At 40.2% G+C, this 26,322-nt stretch overlaps 1 protein-coding gene across 1 annotated transcript in view; it reads right to left on the reverse strand.

The window, feature by feature from the left end:
- CCDC158 (coiled-coil domain containing 158) overlaps positions 1-26,322 on the reverse strand; it is a 35,327-nt gene that overhangs the window by 2,947 nt on the left and 6,058 nt on the right. The window contains 16 exon segments of the mRNA XM_049815566.1: positions 686-738; positions 1,763-1,914; positions 3,875-3,997; positions 5,277-5,393; positions 6,922-7,010; positions 7,013-7,067; positions 7,793-7,905; positions 8,357-8,501; positions 9,810-10,007; positions 10,779-10,962; positions 10,964-11,173; positions 11,175-11,240; positions 13,919-14,133; positions 22,260-22,351; positions 22,354-22,378; positions 25,771-25,885. Coding sequence (XP_049671523.1) covers positions 686-738; positions 1,763-1,914; positions 3,875-3,997; positions 5,277-5,393; positions 6,922-7,010; positions 7,013-7,067; positions 7,793-7,905; positions 8,357-8,501; positions 9,810-10,007; positions 10,779-10,962; positions 10,964-11,173; positions 11,175-11,240; positions 13,919-14,133; positions 22,260-22,351; positions 22,354-22,378; positions 25,771-25,885 — 1,952 coding nt within the window.

The following is a 26,322-nucleotide window of genomic DNA, read 5'->3' on the forward strand; positions in this document are numbered from 1 at the left end:
TGTAATAAAGCAGCCCTGCCAGCCTGGCTCGCTGGCACGTAATTAATAGACTACCTTGAATATGTTCACCATCTTCACACGTATTTTGTGATGCAGGACAGCTTATTTATATCACTTAAGAGCTACACAGATGCAGCCTTACATCAAATATTTTCAGTAAACCCCAGAACTTCTCTACATGTGTTACAGGAACCACAACTACTATTAAAATATTAGTATTAAGTATTTTGTAGAAATGCTCCATTTCCACCAGCAGCTCTGCTATTCCATCTGAATCTACACAATCCCCATTCTACGGACTTCAGCAATGTCCTGTCAATGTCATTACCACATTTTTCTTTACAGAAAATGCCAAGGTGAGGAATGCCTTTTGGTAATCTTTCTCACTTGTTTAACACCAATTCTGTGGTACATAGCAATACAAGCTTTGGAGATTAAGGACACAAGCCTGGTTAATGAATCTTATACATCACTACTTCATTGAGCTATCTCAGAATTCTGATCTACAAGAACTTCTAGTCTTTACTAGAACATAAACCATTATTTTCTTCCCAATTTTTAAATACATTCTGTACAAAAACTCTCTTTTTATTTCTCACAATATTGTCTATATTGTCCTATTGTATTCACTCGATCAACATCTATATCTCTGTTTTCCATGACCTTTTCAGAAAAGTGACTTCACACCTCTTGCAACGATCTGATCGTAGGCTGAAGACAGCAGCACATCTACCACATCTGTGTAGAAGGATGTAGAAAGACAACATCAGAACTAGCACTACCGACAGTACTGACATAGTCATTTACTTTGACAGTTTTGTATATTGAGGATTGATTAGGTGTAGGATTCCCCCATCATTTCAGCTCTGCAAGAGAACACTGTTGCAAGGGAGAAAATTTCTCATAAAAGCCACACAGTCTGAATCATAAATGCTGTAGAAAAGAACAATTTCTCCCACTGCCACTGTAACCAGAGAACATAGGCAATAATCATATAGTACAGGCTGGCAAAGCACACCGTTGACTATCATGCCTCCAAAGGCAATAGAGTCACTGCTTAAAAAAAAAAATCAGAGACGCTAACCTCTGTGCATGAACCGGTTTTCCGTTTTTGAAATAGAAGCTTCTATATTTAAGCAGTCAAAAAATTTGTATGTTGATAAGAAGCAGATTTTTTTTCAATAAAAAGCAAAAAACCCCAGAATACATAGGATATTGGGACTGATGTTAATTTTTTCCATCAGTATGTATTATGGGAGAAGCATCACAGTTTAAATAAATTTGATCCTAATCAAATCCATGAATTATATTTTCCTTTATGAACTATCCTTATGTTCTAGATTAAAAACATCAGGATTTGCACTGTATTGATTTTTCAACTTCACGTGCCACTGTCATTATCATTTGTTTGGTAAGAAAAATATTGTCTGCTTCAACAATGAGTGAAGGGATATTTATATACGGCAGAAAAAGAAGAAAGGAGTTCTAAATTCAAAGAAAAGCAGAAACATCAAGAAGCAAGCAGGAAAAGTGAATGGTGTAGTCACCTTCTATTTCCCTACTGCCTAAAGCATTCAAGGAACCTGGAAAACAACAGAAGCTTTGGAAGCTTTCAGATTATTTTGAGCTTAGTCGTACACACTGAACTTTCTTACAAAAAGGCATCCTATACTGCTCCTGAAACACGTGACTAGCCAGATCCTAGCTTTAAAAGGCTACAGAAGTACACAGCACACAACAGAAATAACTGTATTACTCTTACACTATATTCCTCATGGTTGCTAAAGGCGATTTTCTCCCACCATTGCTGTCATTGTTGTGAAGATCCACAGAGGGAATGTCATTGTCTGACCTTGTTAATTCGTAAGAATCCTGCAGTGGTTCTTCCTTCAAAATGCCTGGCTTGGAAAGCATCTAAAATAAAATCATTCAGTTACAAAATACTTATAAAGGCCCTTGCTTCTTCAGTTCTTACCTATACTCATCCAAAGACACATGTTTTTCCTCCCTCTACTCTTGTCTTACCAGTTAGAAACAGGGAAGATTTTTTTGTGATTTTTAGTTAAGAAGTGTTATAGGCTAGATGATGATAACTTGAAGACTGTCAGAATAGTCTCTGAATATGACTGCACTCTCATCTGGAAAGTTATCTGACAGAAATGTGTAAAGTAAGTAAATGTGATCAAGGGAGACCATGGCTAACATCTGCGTTTTGAATAAATGTTGTAAAAAGGTAATGCCTACTGTTTCAAGGTCAAAAAAACATTAAAATAAGGCTTTAATTATGAAAGCTTACCCATTACATTTTTCAATACTTGGAACCATTAATCTTTGCTTATGTGACAACTCTGTTTTCTCCTGTTTAACCTGTGATCCCAGGTGTTACTGTACAGTACACAAACACAACTGTGAAGACAGAAATACATCAAGGTGTTTTCCAGGCACTCATTTCTGTAACAGCTGAGTTGCTTGCAAATATAAACCACTTTATTGTCAAAGCCATCCTCTGAGCTGAAGTGCAATATTATTCTCATTTTACTGATCAGGACTTGAGGCAAAAGCCTGGTTCAAAGAATCCTTTCTTTCTGTGATGAACTGGAGTTTTTCACGCTACTCAGCACTTCGCATGTTCAAAGTGCTGCTCCCACTGACTTACACAAGAAACATTTTACTAACACGTTTTCCTTGAAAAAAATTTCATTGCCAATGGGAACACACTAGTTTCAGCAGAGCTTATATGGAGAACAAATTCCTCAGCTTCATACTGGGTCAATGTGATACTTTCGCACATTCTGGCTAAGAAACCAGGCTACTGACCAGGTAGGTTCTCCGTCTCAAGTGTTAGAGCTGCTTCATTTTGTACAATAACTAATCGTTCAGGAACCAAGAAGATTCAAGTAGACCTTGAATCAAGTTCTCCTACGAGCTCTTAAGACCTCACCATGGTACTATTAAAAAAAATCGGTGCTTTTTCATTCTTTATCGTCAGAAATATAAACTGATTAACTCAAAGAAAAGAGAATGGGAGTGCCTGATGCTGCAGGAATTTCAAAGAATTAACTATCCCTAGTTCCTTGATGTAAATATTTGTCACCACATCAGAAAGTAAAACAGAAAATACTACTGAAAAATATCTGCGTTAACTTGCAATCTACAGATTTTGAGGTAAAAATTAATGAAAAGACCTCTACTAATTTCTGCGAGAGATCTATCAGGTCCCTTTTGGAGAATTATACCAATCTAAACAGAAAATACCAAAAAGTTTTGGGGTTTTTTGCATGAGATTGGAGTTGAAGTTTTCTGTAACGAAAAATCAGAACAACACTAGCATTTAATTTAAGTAATCTAAATGTAGATGTACAAAAACGAAAGGAAGGACAATGATGTGTCTTTTAGGGTAAAATTGGTCAAAATCAGTGAAAGCCAGCTTGGAGGACAATGTAAGTATTAAAAGGTACTACAGGTCAATCAGATGATGACATTTATCAGAAATTATGTACAAGACTATTTTCACTGCCAAATATGTGATTTACAGCAAGTAAGGAAAAAAGTGAAAACCAAACTGCTTACCTTTCATTTTAATAGTTTATAAATGTTATTGATGATAGAGGTAACTTAAACTCCTATTACAATCTATAGAATTTTTGCATTGTCCAGTTGGTTTTTACATGTATTTCGCAAACGGAAAAAAAGATCTGCTGAAAGGCCGTAACGCACAAGAAGCTACAGAAAATGGTTTTACCTTTTAATGTTAAGAATTTACTCTTGAACTCTCCTACCACATTACTCTCCCATTCAGAAATTCCATGTTATTTTTACCCTTTGGAACATCCCTGTTTCCCATGCAGTTTCCCATTTTGAGGCAGGGACTCACAGGGGCACAGCTGGCCAAGTTCAGGGAAGATGACACGACAGCAGAGTGCAAGTGGGAAAGAGGCACTATGTGCCGCAGCTTGCCTAAAGCAGAAGCTGACGAATAGCCCAGGTCCTGCAGCTCCTGCAGAAAACATTAGCCAAGCAGAACAATCAATTATAGCTAAGCAGAATAAATGGGTGAAAGATGCCCTCTCTAACAGGGCATCTCTTTTAGTCAAATCTTTTATAATAAGTAGCACTCAATTCTCAAAACACTTCCTGGTATTTATTAGCTGTGCTCAGACATAAACCTTTTAGTGACTGAACTGGGTGCCAAGAGTGGCAGTTTCATTTATTTTCAGAATTTTAACATATGCTCTGGAATCATTCAAGTGGAGGACATCTCAGGGCCACCACAAAATTAAAAGTGTCCCACAGTTCTTGTACCTTTTTTCCCTCACTTGGGTGAGAATTTCTTTCACTGGAATATGAGATTCCCCACCTTTGCCACTGTTCATATGAAATACTTTTGTATCACTTAAGTAGATTTGTATTTTGAATATAGTATTTCATTTCTCACTCAAAACTAGCAGCTAGGGTGGGTGACTAAAATTAATAATTTCTTATGCCAAAATTACTGTTCCAAGTGTACTGTTCATTTATAGCTGTAGTTTCACTGCAGCCTTAATAGTCTATTGTTATAAATAAGGCAAAGGTAAATAATATTGTCTATTAAACTCATTAGCAAAGATAGAGATTAGACTAAATCTATTGGGCAATAAAAATTCTGGGCTGTATAACAGAGATATTATAATAGAGATATAGCTCAACAGATGTAAATTACGTGTCTTCCTTTTTCTGTCCCAGATGCCTCATGACCATATTTCCTTTCCCCTTGCTAACAACTCTTTGCTTTTTAAAAATTATTTTTCTTTTGTGTGCTAACTAATTAGCATAATCAAATTAAATTCAGAGCCCTTGTTTGCAGCCTGTATGTAGCTTTAAGGTTGCTAGTTTTATTTCAGGCCTAAAGAAGGATGTGGGTGCCCAAAAGCTTGTTAGTGCTTTCTATCTCTAACACTTACACTCTACAGACCTCGTTCTCTCAATTAATTTTTCATAATAATGCCATGAACGTTTGTAGCTCTTATTTGCCTAGGGCCACAAAAAAATGCTTAAGTGTCACTGAAACCAAAGCTTAGCAGCTGAAGCATGTGGTCCCATATTCCTGTAGCTGTTTAATTTTTTGTTGCCCTTACTGTAAATAGCACTTCAAAGTAACTGAAATTATGGACATGACTTGTGCTGCAATGAGGTATTCCATGTAAAAAAATTTCGAACACAAACTTTTCAGAGTACTTTGCAAGAAATAGGGTTAAACGTAAAGTTAGAACACAAAGTAAATGCATCTAAATTTATACCATGCTTCTCAGTAGCATACTTTCTTTCACATCTAGAGTATGCTGCAGTCTGAAGTGCATAACTTCTTGTTCCTGACACTGGATTATGCCCTGACATTCTGCAATTTGCATGGATGCCTGTAAGAGAGGATAGAAGAGGCATAAATTAATTGTGCTAACTTTCTGTGGATTACACTTTTTCCCCATTTTCTTTCTGCTAAACAAGGTACACATATAGATGCTGTATTTATCTATTGCAAGTAGGATAAAAATACTGCAATATGACCAGATGCTTTTCTTGATAGGATTACAAAAGCAACTGAGTAGTTATATGATCCTAGTATCCACAATATGCACATCCTAATACCACAGGAGGGAGCTTAATCCTGTCAGGGACAGTCCTAGACCTACTGAACACCTTTGGGATTAGAAAATTCAACTGTGCTAATAGTGTAAAAACTGTACTCAAGGTTTTAAAATGGATGGCCGATAACTTTGTTAATCTGTCTTGGTTGTTACATACTCTTTCTTCTTTAAAAAGTTTACTCTGAAATGGTGTGAGAAGATTTAAGCCAAACCACAAAGAGAGAGATCAATCTTCACGAATCAGACTGCTTTTATCGCTCTAGCAGAGCTCCCTCTTCGGTTTTAAAATAAAATTAGCTACATTATTAGAAACTCACTCTCTTTCTGTGCTTCTTTATGACTGTCACTGAGGCATGGGCAGGTCCCCTGAGGCACTATGCATGTATCATTACAAGCAGCAGCTTTTTGAACATTTAACTTTGAATCATGTACTAATTTCTAAGAATTGTTTCTCGGTGTACCTTTATACGCCAGTTTTCAGTGAGCACTTGCCCCTACTGTCTCAGCTCCTTTGTCAGTTGGCTGGTACTGTGCACAATGATAGATAGTACAAAGAAAGTTAAGTTTCTAGTTTCAAGCATTTTAAGTGAGAAATGCCACACCTGGGAGGAGGTATCACCATTACTTTTTTTTGCGTAATAAAGCTATTTCAGTGACACCTTACATGAAATTTACATCTGAACACCCAGAATTCTGAGGAACTGAAAAGGACTCTTCCTTCTGTAGGGCACCTGGGATTTATGTGCTAGTCAGACAAAAATCTAGAAACTGTCCTTAAGAATCAGGTATGTCAGTATCAGAAGCCTCAACTAAAAAAGGCAAATGAACCAATACAACGTCCTTAAAAATACCCCTCACTCAGCCACAGCTAGCTGACTAAGGCCCCAGAAAGGGCTGAACATGGACAACTATGTTGAGTCAGCATGGGTAAATGCTCAGTTCCAGTGGAGCCCCTGTTATATGGAACAGTAGACTCTCTCACCAGAGAAAGGAGCTGTGCCAAGAGCCAGCAGAAGGTCTGGAAGGTCAATCTGCTTTAAATTCCCTGCAGTTCATACTTCCCTGAGCTAGTAAGGACTAAATCAAGAAGTCTCTTAATGAAAATAGAAGCCTTTTCCAATTAAAAAACTAGAAGACAGTCTTAACTGTAGCTATCTCTTCAGATTAGTATCTTAACAGTATATGTGAATAGGATATATTAAATACAACCTAGGTAAGAGGTCAGACATTTTCTCTTCCTAACTGCCTGTTGAGGAAAGCACCCAGTAGTCTCACTGAACTGAAAGCTACCTTAAATTACTTTATCAAGGGCTGTCTCCATCTTAGGTATTTTTTCTCTCAGATCTTTGCTTTGTGACCTCAGGATCTCCAGTTCCCCAGCAATCTTGTAATATAGCTCAATTCTTGACTTATTTTACTATTTTCTTCTCTGAGATAATGTTTTTCCTGAATATAAGATGAGGTCAACAAAGTACGAGTCAAAAATTTATAACTACCTACATTATACATACTTGATTTTTTTCTTTGAAATAGCTGAATTAAGCCTTTCTGCATCTTGAAGAAAGGTGAGGTTTTGCTACAAAAACATAGGTCTTAAATAAAAGTATCCCAGATTTTAGATCCATTTTGAAGCTGCAATTTTCAGCTTCAGGATACAAAGCCAGTAAAGAAGGACAGGTTATAGTTAACACATATAAATGACCATTCAGTAAACTCCAGCTACTGGTAACTGAATGATTTGTCACAGAATGCTAGAAAGACCTCAATATGCTACACAGACCCTGACATAGAGAGTTTACAACAAGAACTGCAAAGAACCGCCTCAGAAAAGAAAGAGGGAAGGCACTGTGGGCTAAATTCAGAAGGATACAGAATGAATTAGTAGACATTTTTAAAAATAACTGATCTGTAATAGCCTGATTCTCACTGAAACTAGTACTGTTCTTTCACAGAGAACAAATATGAATTAAAACCTGTCTACTCAGAATGCTAATTTCTGTGGTGGAGATATTCCCAGATCTCTGCTAGCCGGACAACAAGGAAGGTGCACATCACATCAAATAAAATTCTCTTTGGCCCTTCGTGGGCCAATTGCGCTTTTGGCTTTGCATTTCTCCAAAGAAAAATTTCTCTAAATACAGTTAAATACTTTTGCAGGGAGCTCTTGTGACTTCAGCTGCATTTGTCATTGCCTCTTCCAAGAATTTAATCTTGCTCTGTAATGGATCTATCTGTCCCCTCTTGGCTGTGATCTGCTTCTGCAGTCCCACTGCAACTTTCATAGCTGTAAAAAAGGTTAATTCTCAATTAATAACATTGATTATGCATTCTGAGTTCTGACCAAAGACTGTGGAAGTCAGTTATCAGCAATATGTTAGAATAAGTAACTTGAACCAGGATCCCACAGTCACTTACGTGTGCAAACAACCCACTAGAATCAGCTGGAGTTTTGTCCAAGGTAGTGGCACCAGACCCATCACACACAAGACAAGACGACAGCATTCCACGGAAATATGCATAAAGATCATCTAAGATAAGTCAACTCATGGTTTAAGTTTTACAGTATGTAGTAAATAATAAAACAAAAACATGCTGTCATCTGCAATACTGTTTATTTATTGCACAAAGTATCTGGAATATTATTATAGCAGATATTGAGGGATCAATACTTACAAGAACCCTCTTGTTAAAAAGACAAACGTGTGTGATTTTGCAGAAGTTCAGTCCATAATTACCATTGCCATCAGATCCCTCCATAGTCTTTAGAGCAGTCCTGGTCTGTTCCAGTTCAGCTTGGGCAGATTTCAACTGCATTTTCAGTCAGTTTGCAGTATTTTTCATCTCCTCTATTTTACCCTGGTAAACCCTCTTCAAATCCCTCTGGTGATAGTAAGTAAAGATTGAAATTATAGTGACAAAAAAAATATCATTCTTCTAGACTAAGATTACTGATTGGTTGCCTACTCTCCTTGAAGGAGTATTAGATATGCAGAGAGCTAAGACAAAAAGCAATTAACATCCAGTGCTACCAAATGCACAACTGGTAGTTCATTGTCTTGCATGTCAGCAAAAGCTTCAGTTTCACCAGAAACAAATGTGTTCTTCAGTTGCGTGCCAAAGCAACAGTTCCAAGAAAGTGCTATAAATCCACATTTCTGAGTTCCTACTATTAGAACCAACTGCATATTGTGGAAGTTAAGGGTCTTGGTGAGAGACAACATTTTGCCCTGATCATTCTTCTCTCCAGCCACACTTATAACCAGACTTAGGTCTGAACTGATCTAATTTGTCAAGCATTTCGCCACAACTCTGCTTCTCTTATATTTCTCTTCAACTCCTCTTATGTCACCCATACCACTACAAGCCAGCCAGCTATGTGCTCAGACTCTTTATCAACAGCTTGGCCCTAATTCCTCTGTGGTCATTCACTCCGATAAGCCCTCCCTAAAGCTCATTCACCCAATAGTACTATAGAAGCCTAAAGAAGACCTTCCATGTAAAATCACAGTATCTGATTAATTCTTACAAAACTCAATGAGTTTAGTAGTATAGCTGAGTAATGAAGAAATAAATGTTACCAATGTGTATTTTATAAGAGTACAGGGGTGCATAGAGAGCAAAGCAAGCGAACAGTATCATCTGTCTGGCTGGCTGCAGTGCAAATTTAACAGAGGATCTCCCTGACTTTTGGTGGTTGCCTTGGGTCCAGTCCCTATATATTTTTTTAAATATTACCTCAAGTGCCTTCCCAAACATCAGTTGTGAAAACAGTGGAGTTAGAACATGAACTTTTAAATAACATTGTAGAAGAACTACAACAACCACAAGCCAAGTTCTACTGTAATTTGACCATAGAAGGTTAATGGGATCCACTAGTGTTCTTAAGTAACACTCAGGAAAAAGTCCTCAAGTTTCTATTCTGTGATTTACTAGATCTGCTTCTTTGGTCTCCAGAGTCAGGTGGTTTAAGTATTTTCGCTCAGAGTAGTGAGTGCCATAAGGATTGTATTCCCATCACTCTGTGCCAGAATTCCAAACTATGACAGCTCTCTGAAGCAATCTGACTATCCTGTGCTGGCAGGGAACGTCCTGCTGTACCAGCAGCCATATTTGGATTCAGCAAGCAAGCTGCTCTTATTTTTAATGTCAGCCCAATTTAGCAGCTATCAGAGCTGAGCTAAGTTGAGCCTCCCTACCTGCAAGGCCAGCCAGCTCACTCCGACTGGCTTGGAGTTCATTCATTATCTGGTCTTTCTCTAGTTTCGTATCATTAAGTGCATGGAGCCTTTCAGTCCATGTGTTAACCAGTTTAACCCTTTGCAGTTCCAGCTCGCTCAGTCTAGCCTCCAGTTCATGTATTCTAGTTTCTTTCTCATCCTTTGCAACCTACTTAAATAGAAAACAATAGTAACTATGTGTAATATACATCATTATATAAAATAACCATAAAGACATGCAGACATCATCATTACTTCAAATCTCGGTTGTCAGAGAACAGTTCGGGGCAAGAAAGAAAAAGAGTAAAACAGACAAATTACCTTTGAGAACATTGCTAATCCAGGCAAAAAGGATACAACAGAATCCAATCTGATGGCTTTACAGCATGTTTAACCTTACCAGGTACATGATATGAAAATGATTTCCTTCCTCTTGTAGCTATACCTCCGTACTCACTCCTAATGCTCAACGGTCTTCTCACAGAAGAGGATGAAATTCCCTATGTGGAATGAATTTTTTCTGAACATGCTGACCTGCATAAGACTACCATCTCCAGTAATTCTTGTCTGAGAAATAACCACTCATAAACAGTGTCCTCCATTTGGAATTCTGAGCACTCACTGTCTTGTTATTTCTCATTAACTTTGTATTTCTGGTTCTGCTACTGGTGTGGAGGATTGTGTCACTGAGGACAGCATGTTACATTCCAGCTTTCATAAGCCTTTTGGCAACTGCTTTTCACCAGTGAATTATTCCTTTTTGGTGATAATGTGATAGTATTATTCTTCTCTGCCCACTAACTCTTTTATTGCTGTTAGGATTCAAAGTGTATTGTTGGACCTTCTTTAAAACCACTGTATTAGCACATTAAGATATAGATTTAAAAACAGAAAACATTTACTGTCTTACAGAGACATAAATACAGCATCATTTGCACACCTGAAGTTCTTCTACTTTGAGTTTCCAGTCATTTATTTCTTTTATAAACTGAGATTTCTCAACTTCCATTGCTCCAGCAGTTCAACTGGACTGGCCCGCAATCTGGGTCATGTTATCAATTTGCTTTTGGAAGACCTCAATAATCCTTTCCTTCTCTAACACCTGCAGTTTCAGTGGTTCACACTGACTGCACTTTATGTAAACGGTCCTCTTCATTCTTCAGACGCTGGAGTTCCTGCATCCTACTGCCAAGTTGTGAATGTAGCTTCTTGATTTCTTTACTGGTAACCTCAAGGGCTCTCTCTTTCTCCTGCAAACAGGCTGTCAGAGTTGACAATATTTTCTCAGCAGTCTCCAAATTTATCTGTTTGGCTGTAAGATCTTCTTTAACTTTAGAGTGTTTCCTTGGTTGACTCCAGTTGGACAGTCAAAGAGGAGATTCTTCCAATGCTTTCTTTTTTCCTTAACTGCAGCCATCTGAATAATAGCAACAGAAGGATCAACCAAGAGAAATGTTTATTTCTACTTTTAGAATTCCCTTTCACATTTCTGGTTTCCTATATTTCATCTTAAACATCTGAGTTTTACAAGAAAATTAGGTCAGCATGGTCTGATCTACAATGACTGTGATTCTTCTGGTTTTCTTTCCTCTTTCTCCATTTTAATAAAAGAAATATTGCTTCAAACATTAGGTCTTTAATCACAGAAAACTAAAAATGTTAAACCGCTGTAAAAAAAATAAAAATCAATCAACCGGAAATGTTAGTACAAAATTTAGAGCAGCTGAGGCTAAAGAACTATGTATGTTGAAACTCAACTGACTGGACTGTAAGTTGGGAAAAAAAGTATGTACATAACTTATTACTGATTTTATTCCTGCAGGCAGCAATGGGCACCATATAAAGCAGAAAGTACTGTGACTCAGGAACTCCTAATAGAACAAAATAGAAGAAAAGAATGAACTTCCTGGTGGGAGAATGTTAAAGGAAAAATAATGGATTGAGAAAATGTAGCACAAGCCTATGGTTCGGTAGAAAACAAAGGAATTAACTTGATCTTTACTCATCATGCAAAGTGGGTTACCTAACTACAGATCATTTTTTAGGGTGTGAAGTCTTGAAGAAAGTAGAATGTACTACAAATCACTTTCTAGGAATCTACTTTGTCAGAAGTAATTCCTTCTGACATAGCATTGCATTTCAGCTTAGGGTTATAAACCCAAACTTCATTACGTCTTCATTAAGCACTACAAAAAGTAAGGCATTATGAAGGCCTTTAATGCTAATTATTCTTACAGAAGTGCTCACTACCAAAACCACTACCTTCAATAGTTTGTTTGTTATGTCTGACAGCATCAAACTTTCTGGAAATTTAAAAAAATGCTGTTTTGGATGTTTACAGTCAAAATCAAACACATTATCAGCAGAACATTCATTTTCGCCTAAGGCTTGTACATCAAAAAATCCAAGATTAAAAATAACGCTTCTAATTCCTCAACAGTGTTGTGGTTTAACCCCAGCCAGCAAAGAAGAAACTAATAATAACACGAATAAAATGACAACAGTAATGATAAAAGGATTGGAATGTAGAAATGATGCACAGTGCAATTGCTCACCACCTGCCTGTTGGAGCAGCGGAGGAATGCACATAAGTCGACCCAATATGAGTGATAGAAGTGATTCAACTTTATTTGCACGGATAGCTCATATTTATACAGTTTGCGATAATTATGCCTACTAGTCCTAATATGATTGGTACATTGCTAATATTTATTCATTACTAAAACACACCCACTTGTGATTTGCAGCTATGCGTGTTCCGTAACTTTCTCATGGGAACTTCTTCAAAAGTTACTTATCAAGTTATGCCAAGGTCACACCGTTTTTATTTTTCTCCCGATAACGGCAAGACCAGCTGCTGTTTTTCTCCTGCTATCAGTAAAGCCAGCTATTTTCGGCCAAGGCCTAATCTTGCTGCTCAAACTGACATTCTTTCACACAGAACTCTGCTCGCACAACTTTTCTATAGACCCATGTCCTTTTTCATCAAGCCAATTCCCAACACCCACCGATCGACCCCCAGTTAGTCTCTGAGCGGCGATTCCCGCTGCCCCCACTCCCCCAGTTTATATACTGATGTGACATCACATGGTATGGAATACCCCGTTGGCCACTGTTATAAATCAACAGAGCCAATTCTATATAAAAGTCATATATTTATTGAGAATAGCAAGCAAGCAGCGCTGGGGAGCCGGGGAGTCCACGCTCCACCAACAGCTCGCAACTTTGTTATCGTTACATTCCTTTTATACAGTTCATGCACCCCTTTCTTGTAAATCTCCGCTTTCTCTTGCTTCGTCTTTCTTCACAGATTTGTTAATGGGTAGATTCGGTCAATCTTCTCAAAGGAGAGTGTCTTTTGATGTAGAATGTCTTTTGATGTGGAGAAATGCAGTCGTGGTAGAGTTAATCCCCTTATCTGGTAAATTATAGCCGTTGTCTTTTCCCTCCTTATCTAGTAAGTTATAGTTGTCTTTTATCGTGACCTTTACACAACATTTAGGCAAGCCTTGCTTATTTACATAAAGCATTTGTTCAATCACAATGTGTCCCTTCCCCCTTCCCGATTAGTATGTAAGCCTTATTGTCTTCTTTTAATTCAACACAAATTACACAATTTCAGGGAACAATTTGGTTCCCTGTCGATTACAGCCACTTCGGGTCAGCTGCCCTGGCTGAGTCCTGTGCCAACGTCTTGTGCCCCTCCAGCTTTCTCGCTGGCTGGGCTTGAGAAGCCGAAAAATCCTTGACTATAGTCTAAACACTACTTAGCAACAACTGAAAACATCAGTGTTATCAAGGTTCTTTGCATACTGAACTCAAAACATAGCACTGTACCAGCTACTAGGAAGACAATTAACTCTATCCCAGCTGAAACCAGAACAAACAGTAAAGAGAAGTGAAGGTCAGATTAATAGGAAAAAAATGCAAATTCTGACTGTCATGTATCTGCCTCTTTGGAAGCAAAATTTTGGCACATGAGCTCCAGAGACTTCCCAACCATGGTAACCAGAGTCACAGTATTTCTATCTGAAGTACAGCCCCCAGTCGGTGCACTTTCTGTCCTGAACACTATCACGCTGCAGTTGCTCACCAACCTGGCGCTCCATTTGTCTGCAACATTCAGTCCTCATTTCCTTTACTGTGTTTTCCATTCACTGCAACTGTATGCTTTTGTTGTCTAGTTGCTTCCTTAGATGGTCAATGGTGATGCTGTTGTCTGTGTTTTGATCCCAAAATCGCTTGTTCTGCTCTTTTTCTAGGCTTAACTCTATGTCTTTTTTATGAAGTTCTGTCTACAAGAGATTAAAGTCATCTCCCTTCTTGAATCACATCTAGGATTTTTTTTGTTCCTTCTCTTAACATTAGCAACATTCAATTACACAATTATATATCTGAAAAGGGACTGCATACATTTATACTTAGCAGAAGACACGAATATTGGCTGAACTAGTCTGGCACCTCCCATGTTTTCTTCCAACAAAGCAGTAACTTTCAACTTTATATACTGCTGCTGTAATTATTTTGAACCATTAACACCTGTCCTGGGTTCAGCTGGGATAGAGTTAATTTCTACAGGAACCTGGGAGGTGCAGGCATAGCCGGGGCAGCTGACCTGAACTAACCAAGGAGCTATTCCATTACCATGTGACATCATGCTCAGTATATAAATGGGGAGCCGGCCAGGTGGTCTCTGTTTTTAGTGGGGGAAGTGGCGGAGTGTCGGGTCCCAGGTGGTGAGCAGTTGCACTGTGCATCACTCTTTTTGTATACTTTTTCATTAGTGCCGTTGTTGTAATTTCTTTGTGTTTGTCCCAGTAAACTGCCTTTATCTCAACCCTCGAGGTTCCAGTTTCTTTTTCTTTTCTCTCCTCCGTCTCTTCCCCATCCCACCGGAGGGGGGTGGAGGAGTGAGTGAGCGGCTAGGTGGTCCTTTGCTACCGGCTGGGCTAAAACCATGACAGTCCTTTTTGGCGCCCAACGTGGGGCACGAAGGGTTGAGATAACGACAGATCTGGCCAGAGCGTGTTGAAACAAATTTGTCAAACGCATTTCTTGGATAAATAGATGTTAGTCACAATGTTGTTTCATTTGTTTACATGGTGGCATTTTGTAAGCTCTTATATGCTCTATGTATTGCCTGTAGTTGCGTATCTCATCTCTGGGAGAGTGATTGGGATTATCATTTTGCTGTACTGGGCAATGTCGACTTGTGAAATGATTACATCACTGGTCATGAGGTTAAGCTGTTATCTGCATGAGGCAGTGATATCATTTCCGTACTTTGGGCACCTTCTGTCGGATTTTACTGGTAATTACACCCCATCCATAGGGAAGTTAGGGGGGGTACTTCCCCCCGTCCGTTCACCTCCCTTTTCTCCTTCCAACTAATTACAAGAGTTTTTGAGAATTCTGAATATCCTTGGGATGCGCAAGCCAGTGTGCTGTTAGTGCTATGCCTCCTGAATATTTTTCAGGTCTTGTTTAGGGCTACAAAAAGGCTCTTTAAGAGGACCACCCAGAGATCTGCCCCAAAGCTGGATACTCATGGGTGGCACGGCATGTGGGAGGATATGGGCAGGTATCTAGAGAACTTCTCACCTCCAGCGGCTTGGAAGTTCACTCTCAAACAACTACAGAACCCTCATGAAGTGGTAGAATATTTGAAAGACAAATGCTGTGGCTATTCCAAAGATGTACAACTTGCTGCACTGTGCTGGGCCCTGACCAGTATCTACCAAACACTGCTTGATATTATGCAGCACCCTCAGGGGGAAAAGGGGGAAAAGATGGAAAACAGGACAACAAGCACCGTGGCTGCCCCTATCACGACAACAGGTACTGTGACTACCCCTACCCCGGTGACAGACACTGCAGCTAAACCAGAGAACCAACCTGTGCCAGTATGAGTCGCCCCTGTACAGAAAAAGAAACACACAATGAAATCAGTTCACTTAGTGAGAGATGAAGATGAACCAGGGTCATCCTGAGAACAGGAGGAAGAGGCAGAACCTGAAATAATTACCTGATCTCTATCCATGAGTGAGTTGCGTGACATGCGAAAAGATTTTAGCCGCCACCCAGGTGAGCACATTGTTACCTGGCTGCTCCGATGCTGGGATAGCGGGGCTAGTAGTGTGGAATTAGAAGGTAAAGAAGCTAAGCAGTTGGGATCTCTGTCTAGGGAAGGGGGCATCGACAAGGCGATTGGGAGAAAAACACAAGTCCTCAGCCTCTGGAGGCGACTTCCGTTAGGTGTAAAGGAAAGATACCCCTTCAGGGATGAAGTTACATGTCACCAAGGCAAGTGGACCACCATGGAGAGAGGTATCCAGTACCTCAGAGAATTAGCCGTGCTGGAGGTGATTTATAATGATCCAGAAAATGCACAGTCACCCACAGATCCAGATGAAGTCCAATGCACACAACCCATGTGGCGGAAGTTTCTACGAAGTGCACCACCAACCTATGCCAACTCACTGGCAGTAATGTCCTGGAAAGAAGGCTATGGACAAACAGTGGATGAATTGGCTGTCCAACTCCGGCAATACGAAGGAAGTCTCTCTTCCTCCCTATGGGCCTGTGTCTCAGCTGTAGAGGAGTTGTCCTGAGAGTTCCAGCAATTCAAAGTAGATCTGTCCTCCTCCTCACCTGTACAGGCCCACACTGCACTTATTGGGAGTAAGCGTTCCTCTGCCCAAGAGAGAGGAGAAAGAAAGTACACATGACGGGCTAACCTGTGGTTTTACATGCGTGACCATGGAGAGGACATGAGGAAGTGGGATGGAAAACCTACCTCAGTCTTGGATGCACGGGTACAGGAGTTGCGAGAAAAAGCAACCAGAAAAGCGAATTCTTCTTGGAAAACTGCTGCTCCAGTTTCCCGTGAGCAGTCCTCCAGACGCAGTAGATGGACTGATCTCATTTCTGATCCCCTTGAAGAGACTTCTGATTCACGTGTGCAGAAAGTGAGTAACGGATATTCCTACCAGGATTAGAAGGGCCCTGCCTCCAGCCAGGTGGAGGAGAGGGACAACTGAGTCTACTGGACAGTGTGGATTCGATGGCCTGGCACATCAGACCCACAGGAACATAAGGCTCTAGTGGACACTGGTGCACAATGTACCCTAATGCCATCAAGTTATAAAGGGGCAGAAGCCATCTGTATCTCTGGTGTGACAGGGGGATCCCAAGAGCTAACCGTATTGGAAGCTGAAATGAGTCTAACCGGGAATGAGTGGCATAAACACCCCACTGCGACTGGCCCAGAGGCCCCGTGCATCCTTGGTATAGATGATCTCAGGAGGGGGTATTTCAAGGACCCAAAAGGGTACCGTTGGGCCTTTGGTATAGCTGCATTGGAGACGGAGGAGATTGAACAGCTGTCTACCCTGCCGGATCTCTCCCAAGACCCTTCAGTTGTGGGGTTGCTGAACGTTGAATAACAACAGGTGCCAGTTGCTACCACGACGGTGCACCGGCAGCAATATCACACAAACTGAGACTCCCTGATCCCCATCCATAAACTGATTTGCCAATTGGAGAGCCAAGGAGTGATCAGCAAGACTCACTCACCCTTTAATAGTCTCATATGGCCCGTGCAGAAATCTAATGGGGAATGGAGACTAACAGTAGATTATCATGGGCTGAATGAAGTCACGTCACTGCTGAGCGCTGCTGTGCCAGATATGTTAGAGCTTCAATATGAACTGGAATCAAAGGCAGCTAAGTGGTATGCCACAATTGACATTGCTAATGCATTTTTCTCCATTCCTTTGGCAACGGAGTGCAGGCCTCAGTTTGCTTTCACTTGGAGGGGCGTCCAGTACACCTAAAATCGACTGCCCCAGGGGTGGAAATACAGCCCCACCATTTGCCATGGACTGATCCAGGCTGCACTAGAAAAAGGTGAAGCTCCAGAGCACCTGCAATATATTGATGACATCATTGTATGAGACAACATGGCAGAAGAAGTTTTTGAGAAAGAGAAGAAAATAATCCAAATCCTTTTGAAGGCTGGTTTTGCCATAAAAGAAAGTAAGGTCAAGGGACCTGTGCAGGAGATCCAGTTCTTAGGAGTAAAATGGCAAGATGGACGTCGTCAGATCCCTGCTGACGTGATCAACAAAATAGCACCTATGTCCTCACCGACTAATAAAAAGGAAACACAGGCTTTCTTAGGTGTTGTGGGTTTTTGGAGATTGCATATTCCAAATTACAGTCAAATTGTAAGCCCTCTCTACCAAGTTACTCGGAAGAAGAACGATTTTAAATAGGGGCCTGAGCAATGACAAGCCTTTGAACAGATTAAGCAAGAGATTGTTCACGTAGTAGCTCTTGGGCCAGTCCGGACAGGACAAGATATCAAAAATATGCTCTACACTGCAGCTGGGGAGAATGGCCCTACCTGGATGGAACCTTTGGCAAAAAACACCTGGGGAGACCCGAGGCCGACCTCTGGGGTTTTGGAGTCGGGGATATCAAGGATCCGAGGCTCGCTATACTCCAACTGAAAAAAGAATCTTGGCAGCATATGGAGGAGTTTGAGCCGCCTCAGAAGTGGTTGGTACTGAAACACAGCTCTTCTTAGCACCCCGACTGCCAGTGCTGGGCTGGATGTTCAAAGGGAAAGTTTCCTCTACACATCACGCGACTGACGCCACGTGGAGTAAGTGGATCGCACTGATCACACAGCGGGCTCGCATAGGAAACCCCAGTCGCCCAGGAATGTTAGAAGTGATCACAGACTGGCCAGAAGGCAAAGATTTTGGAATGTCCCCAGAGGAGGAGGTGACACGGGCTGAAGAGGCCCCACTGTATAATAAACTGCCAGAAAATGAGAGGCAATATGCCCTTTTCACTGATGGGTCCTGTCGCATTGTGAGAAAGCATCGGAAGTGGAAGGCTGCTGTATGAAGTCCTACACGACTAGTCGCAGAAACTGCTGAAGGAGAAGGCAAATCGAGTCAGTTTGCAGAGGTGAAAGCCATCCAGCTAGCGTTAAACATTGCTGAAAGAGAAAAGTGGCCAGTGCTCTATCTCTATACTGACTCATGGATGGTGGCAAATGCCCTATAGGGGTGGCTACAGCAATGGAAAAAGGGCAACTGGCAGTGCAGAGGTAAACCCATCTGGGCTGCCGCACTGTGGCACGGTATCGCTGTTCGGATAGAGAAACTAGTGGTAAAAGCACGTCACGTAGATGCTCATGTACCCAAGAGTCGAGCCACTGAAGAACATCAAAACAACCAGCAGGCAGGTCAGGCCGCCAAGATTGAAGTGTCTCAGGTGGACCTGGACCGGCAACGTAGGGGTAAGCTATTTATGGCTCAGTGGGCCCACGATACCTCAGGCCATCAAGGAAGAGATGCAACATATAGATGGGCTCAAGATTGAGGGGTGGACTTGACCATGGACACTATCGCACAAATCATCCATGAATGTGAAACATGTGCTGCAATTAAGCAAGCCAAGCGGCAAAAACCCCTGTCGCATGGAGGGCGATGGCTGAAATATAAACAGTGGGAGGCCTGGCAGATTGACTATATCACACTCCCAAGAATACGCCAAGGCAAGTGCCATGTGCTTACAATGGTAGAAGCAACCACTGGATGGCTGGAAACATACCCTGTGTCCCATGCCACTGCCCAGAACACTATCCTGAGCCTTGAAGAGAAAATTTTATGGCAACATGACACCCCAAAAAGAATCAAGTCGGACAATGGGACTCAATTCCGAAACAACCTTGTAGACACCTGGGCCAAAGAACATGGCATTGAGTGGGTATATCACATCCCTTATCACGCACCAGCCTCCGGAAAAATTGAATGATACAATGGACTGCTGAAACCTACATTGAGAGCAATGGGGGGTGGAACTTTCAAGCACTGGGATACACATTTAACAAAAGCCACCTGGTTAGTTAATACTAGAGGATCCGCCAATAGGGCTGGCCCCGCCCAACCAAGAGTTCCACATACTGTAGAAGGGGATAAAGTCCCTGTAGTGCGCATGAGTATGTTAGGAAAGACAGTCTAGGTTAGTCCTCCCTCAAGCAGGGGCAAACCCATTCAAGGGGTTGTTTTTGCTCAAGGACCTGGGTACACCTGATGGGTGATGCAGAAGGATAGGAAAGTTCAATGTGTACCTCAGGGAGATTTGATTTTGGAAGAGAATAGCCAGTGAATTGGGCTGTATGATATTTAACTGCTAAATAACCTGCCAATGCATGTCATTATATCTATAGTGTCTACATGCCATATCAAGGGTATTATTGTGAAAATTATCCAAACGACTACAGGATGGACTTTTGAAACTGAGCGAAGTACAACAGTGATAGAACTTGAACTGGCACCCAGCAATTTCCTCAAGATCAACATCCTCAACCTACAGACCAAGGACATGAGTTGCACCAAATGTACTAGCCACAAGTTCCAGAGGCAGCGTACAACAACCCAACATCTCACACCATCTCTCTCTTACCCTGAAGAACTGTTACAACAGATAGAGCCCCAAAATCGATGGACACATTAGAAGGACAGCCCATAGGCTAAAGGAACACCATGTGTGTGTGTGTATGTGCAAGGTTGGGGGGGGAGTCCATATACTTATATATAAGACAAGGAAAGCAGTAGTGGTTGATTAGAAAAATGTAAGATCTGGGCATGATGTAGATGGTATAGAATAAGGGGTGGATAATGTCCTGGGTTCAGCTGGGATAGAGTTAATTTTTACAGGAACCTGGGAGGTGCGGGCATAGCCGGGGCAGCTGACCTGAACTAGCCAAGGAGCTATTCCATACCATGTGACATCATGCTCAGTATATAAATGGGGAGCAGGCCGGGGGGTGGTCTCTGTTTTTGGTGGGGGAAGTGGTGGAGCATTGGGTCCCAGGTGGTGAGCAGCTGCACTGTGCATCACTCTTTTTGTATACTTTTTCATTAGTGCCGTTGTTGTAATTTCTTTGTGTTTGTCCCAGTAAACTGCCTTTATCTCAACCCTCGAGGTTCCAGTTTCTTTTTCTTTTCTCTCCTCCGTCTCTTCCCCATCCCACCGGAGGGGGGTGGAGGAGTGAGTGAGCGGCTAGGTGGTCCTTTGTTACCGGCTAGGCTGAAACCCCAACAACACCTCAACACTGACATCTTTCATGTCATTTATATCTATCCCAAAATAAGTATAAGCTACAAAATGAAAAAAAGATTATATTGTGTCAACTTCAAATGAAAAACAATGAAGCACTACATTACATACCAAGGAAGGCTGCTCTTGATATAAGAATTGTTCATTACTTGTTTCATTCCATGCAGCAATTTGTCACATGTTCTCCAGAGCTTAAATCTTTTCCACCTCAGACATAATCCTAACAGTACATAATTGAAATTATAATGTTAATTTAAAATGTAAATATTAAATAATACACAATAACTTTAATATTAAATAATATTAAAAATGCTGACACACACATTTCAGAGCTACTAATTTCCAAAATATTAATTTAAAATATGCCCAAACTGAATTATCAATAGGCATTTCTGCCAATCATAACTTTTGCTATTATTAGCTATCTGCATATTGTTAAAGCTGAAGTAAAGAACTAAGTAGGAAGCTCAGAGAATGGCAGAATGAAAACATAAACCGAAGACACAGAAACAAAAAGAATCCTAAAATTAGATTCCTAACCTTCAATTATGCAGTGATTATTCTGACTCCAGTCTTCTCTATATGTACGTACAATCTGTACAAAAAGATTTACACTAACATATTCTTGAACAGGAGGACACCGTATGGAATGAAATAATGTCAACATCTCCTGCAGAAGCACTGTGACACTAACTGGGGAAACCAACCTAATGAAACCACACAAACTAATATCGCAACATTCAGCCATTAAGGAATTACCTCATGTAATAAAAAAGCAAGGCCAATTACAGTACATGAAGCCAGTTGTGATGAAACCAACCCTATGTGACAAATTTTTTTTATACTGTCTGTTCAATTTGTGTATATTCTCAACCAGTTACAAAGGAATGTTTAGTACTGTTAGGAAGATCCTGGATATGTCTTCCAAAATATGTGTTAAGGGACCAAGGTTCCTTAACAGAGGGATCTAAACTGTGAGGTTAAAGTGAAGGTGGCTCAGAATCTTTAATATGGTTTGCATAGGATTCAAGGATTTTGAATTTATGACAAAGTTAACCTTAATTCTGAATGTCCCGCCTTGCTAACAGCAAAGGCCTTCGGAACACTTTCTTCACACCTAATTCAAATTTCTAGTAAAAAATAATCCTCAAACTTATTTATAAGGGGGCTGCTGCCCTTTGGAAACAAGCAACATGCAAATCTAAATACAAAGCAGTAAGGAGAACAAAATTTTTTGCTTTTGGAAAGCAAAATTTTTTTCAATACTATCACTTGTTTTTACCAACAATTGATGAATCTGGTTATTCAGATTTCTAGATTCTTGGCTGCACTGATCCTGTTCTGTCTGAGCTTCTGCTACTTCAGAATGAGCTAGTGCAACTGCTTCTCAAAATCTTCAACCTAGAATAAAGACAAACGTTCATTAAGAACTATTTTAATGTATTCTATTTTAAACAGTACAACAGATTTCTTCTAGTTTTCTTCCAAGTTCTACTTGAAAGAAGTCCAAATGTCATCTTTTGGCTTAGCAGTTACTCGCTAGCTGTATTCAGAACTGTGTTGTCTTCTTTGAGCGATTAAGCTCAATTTCATTGCAGAGTTCATTAAGGTTCCTGAGAATGAACTGGCTTCCATCCAGCTCCACAGCTCTTCAACAAATTCCTTACCTATGCCACAAATATTGAATGGAATGGGAAAAGAGCCACTTCAGGAAAAAAAACTTCAAGCTCCTTGCTTGATTTGCAGTACTACTAGTCAGAAAAGCCAATATAATGCAAGTGTAAGTAAACCACAATTTATATGGAATCATTCAATACGAAAATACATGAAACATCCTACAGTGCTCTTCTAATAAACACTTTAGGATCTGCAACCTCTCTTTTGACTAACACCAAAATCTGGGCATTTCCCTTCTACTTCCTTAAAGAACGTTTCTTCAGCTTGTGAGAAAAGCAATAATCTCTTCCCTTCCTCTTCTGCCCCCCCCCCCCCACCTTCTTTCATGCATTTGATTATAACGATGACATAATTCTTTTCAATTAGGAATGGACCATTTATGCAGGGCTAGTCCCAAAACCTCATGTCCTTCACCAAATGGGGGCTGGGAAGATCAGGATGATTTGACAGGATGTTGCCAAGAAAAGTTCTTTAAATCTTCTTAGGATGTTTTCCTTCCCCAAAATCAGAAGTCTTCTCTTCCCAGAGCTCCAATACCTAAGCAGCAGAAGGGACATTATGAAGGTCTTTTCTTCCTGTAATTGCTTGAGGTCCTTTTTGAAAGGGGTGTCTCTCTTGTGGAGCCCTCCATCAGAAGCAGAAATCTCCCAAAGTCCTAGATGACTTCCCCCTGAAATCCTCTTTACGCAACTACTCCGTATTTCCACACAAAATCCAAGCCTGAAGTACACCCTCGACAGAGTTCAACAACAGTGTACAATATTATCAATAAGGCTTTCACAGTAACAGAAAGAGCTGTCCTCACACAGGGCCTCTCCTGTACAATTAAGTTAATTTAGGGAGAATATGGTCCCAAGCATATATTCAGCCATATTCACTTTGTTTTTAATGATAAGGTGACATTCTTCAGACACACCCAGGCCCAACAGCAGCTTTTACGTAGCTAAGGCAGGTAGGTATATTCCTTCACTATAAATACATCACAAAATCTACAAGCAAACATGTTTTGCTCCAAGTGGTAGTCACTTTCGCTGAAAGGATGCAACTTCTGGCAGTGTATGAGATGATGGACCAGTCTACAACACTTTTTAATTATTAACATAGGCATATTCAAACAGAACACATATATTTACATTTATATCCACTAAGTACCAGATTTTCTGACTGCTGAAACCATCTGGTATCAACAACTTACAGTGGCTTTAGTTTTCACCTATTCCTTTGAAAATTTTAATCGCCAAGGTGTAACCTTGTAGGTAACCTACCAGAGAAGCTGCAGAGAAATGCTTGTTGCAAAAGACAGACATACAGTTGTAAAACCTTTATTTAGATTCTCTCTCACACCTTCCCAGGAATGATTCCACAAAACAGCCCAAGATCAAATGATCTCCAGCTATCAACTTGTCTCTCACTAAAGTCTACATTAGTAATTCAGTGTATTACACTTCCTATACAAAACCAATTTTTATTGGACCAAGTAGTATATTATTTTATAGATATACAAACCCAACATTTTCTAGAGTTGGTAGACTGTGAAAATTCACCTTAAATTGATTCCCAGTTTCCAATTTTACATCTGAGGTAAACATCATGAAAGGGAACACACCTGAGGAATATACACTGCAGTTACAGCTATATATGATATGACCTTATGCTGCGCATTACGTGATTTAAATCAAAGTATTTCAGGTAAATAGACCTGACATGAGAAGCATACCGTATATTATACTCTACCTTGAGGATGAAATACAGTAAAGGAGATTAATTTAATTTACAAATTCTCCATAGTTCAGTTACGATGCTGTGAAGTCACTTTTGGTACTGACTAGTGTGAGTTTTGATACATGTGAACCAATGGAATTGATAAAACTGGAAACCTACAGAAATGATGAAACACAAAGTCCTTCCTGCTCTGCTGTACAGTGCAAGTACACATACACCATGGCTCCACAAGCTTGACCTGCACATCCCTGACGTTCCACTCTCAGACCTTTTTGGATCAGAGACTATCAGCTATGCCAAACTTCACAGCATTCCTGTGACGTGAACTTTCCAATAGTATGTAGAAGGATACCTGAATCCTCATGACTTGTAATCTAAGCTGGATGTGGATCCACCAAGCATTTCTGCATGGGTCATTTCCACTAATTTTTAAAGAGAGTGGAGAGCAACTGCTTTCAGGTCATTTTCTAAGGAAAGCATGAATTATCTTTCACCAAAAATAAGGAAAAATGTAAAAGATATTAAAATTGTTTATAAAACTGAATCCAAAGCAGTGAAATAAGTGAAAGACGCAGCAGACATGGTTATGGGAACAGGATATAAAATACTGCAGTTAGTGATATGGCAGAGATTCTGTGGTGGGACTGTAAGCAGTTCTCTCCATTTGTCTGTATTTAATTCCCTGCTGTACTACCTGGGAAAAAGTTGCTCTTCGGGCACAAGCATGGTCAAAAAAAGTTTGTAAAGACTAATGTTTTCTAATGGGATTAAGAAAAAGTTTGAACGTAGAGGTGGTGGCCAGCCTCTCTTTCTTGCCTGTACTGTATCCTGCTGATAAGAAGCCTTCGGATCTCAATAAACATTCCAAGATTCTTAACTCACAGTGGGGCATCTCTGGTCACCTGAATGCTTCTCAAGCGCGGCTGTAATGTCAATGTTCTCCCATCCTTGCACATACCATGACAAAGTTCCCAAAGAATTTTTCTGGGCAGTCCAACTTAAATAAAAAGCTATTTTTACTGCCTGTTTTATGCTGACATATTCTCTAATGGTATAGTGAAACAACGTTCTTTTCCTGCCTGTGCAAACGATGCTGGCAGTGCAGAATCATTTTATGTATTTCCAGAAAGCATAATTTATGGTACGCTCTCAATACATTCAACAAAACTATTTTGTGTTCAGTAAGTTTTGCAAAGCTATTTTGTGTTAGAGAAAGATAACTTGATCTTAAAAATAACAGGAACAAATAGAGTTAAGGATAATGTAATTTATCTTACTGTCCACACAGTTCTTCTGAAGCAATCCCTTATCAAAAGACTTTCCTTACATATCTGAACATTTCAGATATCCAGTTTCAACGGCACTAATGCTAACACACAAATCCATATACACACCTTGTCTTCCGAGATCCTCTTAGCTTCTCGTAATTCAGAACGCAGCTGAGAAACTGTAGATTCCAGGTGACCACCTTGATGTGCAAGCACTGAATTTTGGTTTCTTGTTTGTTCTCTAAGAGAAGTATAGGTGGTAAAATTAGAAACTGTAAGAACCATGAAAGCATGAAACATTTGTGGTTGTTTTCACTGCAATGAGTATGACCACTGAAACTTACTGCTTTGAAGTATGATTACCATTCACAGTGAGATCACATAAAAGTTACACCTTCCTACTGGTTAGATTTTCTCTCTGATATTTACCTCACATAAAATTACATAAATTGAAGTCTTGATGGGTTTTATTCCTGGTAACTCACTGATTCTCAAAAAGTTCTAAGAAAGCTATGTCTGCTTTCAAATGCACCCCCCAACTACTCTACAAGCAGAACTGAGAAACATTTTGCTATCAGCTACTCAATATCAACTATGCAAATCAGATATTACTGCATACTAATACTTAAATCTCATCTTAAGTTTGCAGCACTGCATGCCATGTCCTCATTTTTTAAC

The sequence above is a fragment of the Accipiter gentilis genome, chromosome 12 (assembly GCF_929443795.1).
Source record: "Accipiter gentilis chromosome 12, bAccGen1.1, whole genome shotgun sequence".
NCBI lineage: Eukaryota > Metazoa > Chordata > Aves > Accipitriformes > Accipitridae > Astur > Astur gentilis.